Source organism: Centroberyx affinis, unplaced genomic scaffold, assembly GCF_046629955.1.
Source record: "Centroberyx affinis isolate AG114_WGS23_722 - 3 ecotype Tasmania unplaced genomic scaffold, CSIRO-AGI_Caff_v1 ptg004855l_1, whole genome shotgun sequence".
Taxonomy (NCBI): domain Eukaryota; kingdom Metazoa; phylum Chordata; class Actinopteri; order Beryciformes; family Berycidae; genus Centroberyx; species Centroberyx affinis.
In genome coordinates this window covers 22,501-28,260 of record NW_027282373.1, presented here as the reverse complement: position 1 = coordinate 28,260, position 5,760 = coordinate 22,501, and the positions used below count along the sequence as shown (strand labels likewise).

The following is a 5,760-nucleotide window of genomic DNA, read 5'->3' as shown; positions in this document are numbered from 1 at the left end:
TATTGCACTGTCATAGTTGAGGCACAGTTGGTGCAGAAAGGGTGTAACTGCACTGTAACTGCTTTTTATAGAATATCAATTTTCTGAATCTTAATTGTTGTTGGTGCGACCCGGCCATAATGTCTGTAAAATTATGTTTCGAATTAAAAAACGCAATCATTCAACTTTTGTTTGTGCTCTGCTGTAAAGTCAGGGAAAGATCACTTAACGTCGCTTCTGCTCTGAACCCTCGACACACGTTAACATCCACATTCACTCACTAATAATGACATCAGGAAAATAACAGCTACAACATCATCATCATCATCATCATCATCACTGCTATTATGAACTAAGATCTTTATAAAGTGCTTGTAAGTTCACCATCAACAGGGTTTGTGATGTTTGAAGCCTGTTGTGTTGCAGGTGATCATCATGGCCTGCAGAGAGGTGGAGCTGGGGAAGGTAAGGAACTCTCTCCTCTTTCTGTTTCTGTTTTGTCCTTTTTCACTCTGTCAGTGTGTAACAGACCTCCTGCTCAGTCTGTACATATATTTATTAGGTTTTTTTTTGTTTTTGTTTTTTTTAACCCCTCCACCACCCCCCCACCACCCCGCTTTGGAGGACATATAGCACTTTGTTTTTACATAGATCTGTTATTACATCTGTTATACATCTGCACATGCACAATCACACATAATCTCATATACGTATACATATATATATATATCTATATGCACATATACATACACATATTGCATGGCAATGCAAAGAATACATCACCATTCACACTTATCCGACAATCTACATACATACATAGAATAATAGTCCTCTTAAGTCACCAGCTCAACTCCCAGTCAAATGTAGTTAAGAACATAGTTTATTTCCATCCTTCCCCAATTCTCAAACTATCCCACCTTTCATGAATAATGAATTGTTTTAGGCTTACTTGGGTCATACATTCTTCCATCCTGCTGTAATGTTTTACGTAGTTTCTGAATCTCTCCAAACACATTTCTTCTACGCCTCTACATTTAATGATAAAGCTTTTAGCCAGGAGTATTATTATATTATTTATATGATTTATGGAGTTATTCTGCACCTTTATATCTCCCAGTAGCACGATTTGTAGTGAAAGATCAATACATTTATTTATCTATTTATTAGGTTTTGACCAATGTCGGTTTTTGACAGAGGTGGTAGAAGAACACAAATTCCCTACTCAAGTAAAAGTGCAAATACTCATCTAAAAATATACTCTAGTAGAAGTTGAAGTTTCAAATCCTTTATTTAAGTCAAAGTATAAAAGTACGTGGACTTAAATTTACTTAAAGTACAAGCAGCCAATCACATCTGGCTCTTGATCAGCTGCTTCTGGGATGGAAGCTGTCTGATGCTGAAAATAATTTTTATTTTATTTTTTTTAAATCAGTTGATGATTTCCCGAGAGTCTGTTTTGAAAATGTAGTGAGTAGAAAGTACAGATTTTTATTTTGAAATGTAGTGAGTAAAAGTAAAAAGTGAAAGAAAAACTTGAGTAAAGTACAGATACTTGAAAATCTTACTTAAGTACAGTAATGAAGTATTTTTACTTTGTTACATCCCACCTCTGGTTTTTGAAGATAAAATACTGTTTTAGACTGAAGCTGCTCACAGACGATATTTTTTTACAAATATTTAATATCTGTAAATTTGACCATTTTCAAGCCAAAAAAAAATCCCGGTATTCAGTGTTTCCTCCTGAGAGTTTTCTTCTCATCAGGGTGGAAAAGCCTCTGAAACCTTCAGAGCATCACGGGACACTAAAACTCTCCACTGAAACCAGACTGATGAAACTCTGTTAGTGTCAGCAGCTGTTTGAGGCAGAGAGACTCCACACCTGTTCGGAAGCTGTGGGAGACATCACTGCCTTTAGATGGAGAATTAAATTACAAAAAAAAAACATTACTGAACAATTAAAAGAAGAAACAAAATGTGAGAGAAAATCAAATGTCACTGCAGCTTCTCCAGTCTGTTTCTGTATCTGCATCAGGAGGAACCTGCATCAGACCAGAGGGGATGATGTCTGGTATTTAGTAAGATATACAGTATGTGATGTTATATATTAATATGTAATGTGACTGGAGTGCAGTCCCTCCCGGCCGATCTGACATGACGAGATCAAACTTTATTGATCCCAGTATGAACAATGTTGTTGCAGCAGCAGAATCCAAGACAAAAATCAAACAAATGAAAGAGCAGATGGAGAGAGAGAGAGAGCAAAAAGCAGAGCGGGAGATAAAGACGAAGATTAAATTAATAAACCTAATTCAGTAAACAGAGATAAAGATAAAGAGGATAAGCAGCAATCCAAGAATTTTACACATTAAAGTTCTTTGCAGCTGATTCACAAGATCTGCAGTCCAACAGGAGACATCATCAGCTATCCACATCTCACCCTCACAGACAGGAGTAACATTAGTAAGTAGTAGTAGTAGTAATAGTAATAGTAACAGTAGTAATAGTATTCTCAGGTTGGTTTCTGCCTGGTATCTCTGCTGTTCTTTAGTATTTTTGCATCAGGAATTTCTCTTTCCACTGCAGACTGCATTTAAAGATGAATCTGCTGTTGTTATCACAGCTGAGTGTGTTGGAGCCATATTCTTTATTGATGTTAATTTACACAGCTGAGATGAAATGTCAGGAATTGTTATTTAAGTTGTTTATTTGATATTTACCTGTTTACTTACCTGAACAACAAACCGCTCACGGCACTAATCTGTAATACTCAGGCGGCTCCTGGGTTTAAAATGTTAAAGAAAGAATAAACGCAGCCTGTCGTTTGGGCAGAAGAAGAAGAGGGAGCGTCGTTTAATTTGAATTAGAGCGTCAGAAACCCACTTTCCTCACCATGAGGCTCAGAGAGTCTTTCTTTAACATTTTGACCGAAACACTTCAGGCTCCTGAGGTTCTCATGGTATTTACCCTCAGTAGGATTAGTGACAGTAATGTTTTATCTCCTCCTCTTCCTCCATGTTTCTGTGTTTCTGTCCCTGCAGAAGAAGTGTGAGTGTTACTGGGCTCCAGTCAACCAGTCTGCCTCGTTTGGACCGTTCACCGTCTACAACGTAAGAACAACACCAGTACAACGAGAATATAATACTACAACACCAGTACAACAAGAATACAATACTACAACACCAGTACAACAAGAATACAATAGTACAACACCAGTACAACAACTGCAGTACAACAAGAAATACAGCAACACTAGTACAACAACTGCAGTACAACACCAGTACAACAAGAATACAATACTACAACACCAGTACAACAACTGCAGTACAACACCAGTACAACAAGAATACAACAGTACAACAACTGCAGTACAACACCAGTACAACAAGAATACAACAGTACAACAACTGCAGTACAACACCAGTACAACAAGAATACAACAGTACAACAACTGCAGTACAACAAGAATACAACAGTACAACAACTGCAGTACAACAAGAATACAATAGTACAACAACACCAGTACAACAAGAATACAACAGTACAACACCAGTACAACAAGAATACAATAGTACAACAACACCAGTACAACAAGAATACAATAGTACAACAACACCAGTACAACAAGAATACAACAGTACAACACCAGTACAACAAGAATACAATAGTACAACAACACCAGTACAACAAGAATACAGTAGTACAACAACACCAGTACAACAAGAATACAACAGTACAACACCAGTACAACAAGAATACAATAGTACAACAACACCAGTACAACAAGAATACAATAGTACAACAACACCAGTACAACAAGAATACAACAGTACAACACCAGTACAACAAGAATACAGTAGTACAACAACACCAGTACAACACTGTACACTAGACAGTTTACAATTTACACATTTAGCAGACTCTCTTCTCCAGAGCAACTTATAGAGAGTGCAACAGTAAAATAAATGAACCCAATACTTTACAACATTAACATAAACTACACACACAATACACTTTACATCTCTGTACAACACTTTGTGGTATTTCTCTACACCAAGCAGACATACAGCACTTTACAATACACTTCTATACAACCTTTTACAGTACAGACACACAGCACTTCACAGTACATGGATATAGCACATAGACACACAGTACTTGTTACTGATGTACACAGTAATACACAACAGAACTACAGAAACATACTGCATGCTGCACACATCAGGCTTAAGAACATTTACCTGACAAATTACTGTTTTATAAACCAACTGAAACCATGGCAACCCTTCCTAAGCACACTTTCTTTTATCAGGAATACAGATTGATTAATTACTACTTGAAACGTTCTTCTGTTTTTGTTTTCTGATGCTGCTGTTGCGGTGTGTGTCCAGGAGGGGGAGACGAGTCCTAATGAAGACATGGTGGTCAGGACTCTGTCTGTCACATACCAACAAGTGAGTGTTTCACATTAGATCAGATCAGATCAGACCAGGAAGAAGCCGCTCTGCAGCAGGACGTCCCACACAACACCGTGTCCATAAACCTCCTGTCAGAGCTGCTGAACCCCCCCCACTGTGGACAGAGGGGGGGACTGGAGTCACATGACTTGGACTCGTGTCTCAGTTTTAATTGACTGAGTCTTGACTTGCTGCATGAAGAGAAGACTTGAGACTGGACTTGACTTGGGTTCTGGTGACTTGGGACTTGACTCTGACTTGTACTCTGATGACTTGAAAAGGTTTCTAAAGTCTTGACTTGAGATCTTGTGTTTGTGTAAATGACTTAGATTGAAAGTGATGAGATTTGTTCCAGCAGACGACTGAATTTAAATTCTGTTTTCTGAATTTGTATGGAATGATTGAATTTATTGAAGTTGAAACTGATTATAGAAATCAAACTCACGATGCTCTTACCAAGTTTTTATCCTATTAAAACCATATTGCATTGAAAAGTCCTAGATATTTAGTTTTCTTTAAGATATTAAATTGATACTGGACTCTTGATTTGTTCTGACTTGACTTGCTGTTCTACATTTAGACTTGAGACTTGACTTCAGACTTGTGCCTCCCTCCCTCTCTCCCTCCCTCTCTCCCTCCCTCCCTCCCTCCCTCCCTTCCTTCCTCCCTTCCTTCCTTCCTTCCTCCCTTCCTCCCTCCCTCCCTCCCTCCCTTCTTTCCTTCCTTCCTCCCTTCCTCCCTCCCTCCCTCCTCAGGAGACTCGTTGTGTGGTTCAGTATCAGTTCCTGTCCTGGCCGGATCATGACGTTCCCTCTGGGGCTGCAAGTGTCCTGGACCTGCTGGACCGAGCCAGAAACACCCAGGGAGCGAACATCTCGCCTCTGCTGGTCCACTGCAGGTACACACACACACACATACACACATACACACACACACACACACACACACCTACACACACACACACACACACACACACACACATCCCTCCCTAAATGCCTGTTAATTCCAGATCATTACAGAATCTTGTTTTTGCCAGCAGAACAGATAGCAGGTCAGATGGTCATTAACATGCAACAGGCCATATCACCCATATGGCAGCTTATCTCACACACACACACACACACACACACATACATACACACACACACACACACACACACATTCATACACACAGAAAGCAGGAGGCTGTGAATATGCAACAAGGTAACACTTACTAACGATGGCACAGTTAGCAAGCATGGTGCTGAGAGCTGTGCATCTGTTCCTCTGTGTGTGTGTGTGTGTGTGTGTGTGTGTGTGTGTGTGTGTGTGTGTGTGTGTGTGTGTG

General features: G+C 39.4%; 1 protein-coding gene across 1 annotated transcript in view; it reads left to right on the top strand.

The window, feature by feature from the left end:
- Positions 1–405: 405 nt before the first annotated feature.
- LOC139666188 (tyrosine-protein phosphatase non-receptor type 18-like) overlaps positions 406–5,760 on the top strand; it is a gene marked incomplete at its 5' end in the record, with an annotated part of 18,910 nt that continues 13,555 nt past the window's right edge. Inside the window, 4 exons of the mRNA XM_071545320.1 lie at positions 406–444; positions 3,018–3,086; positions 4,368–4,430; positions 5,189–5,331. Of these exons, the coding sequence (XP_071401421.1) occupies positions 406–444; positions 3,018–3,086; positions 4,368–4,430; positions 5,189–5,331 (314 nt within the window). The remainder of the gene's footprint in view (positions 445–3,017; positions 3,087–4,367; positions 4,431–5,188; positions 5,332–5,760) is intronic.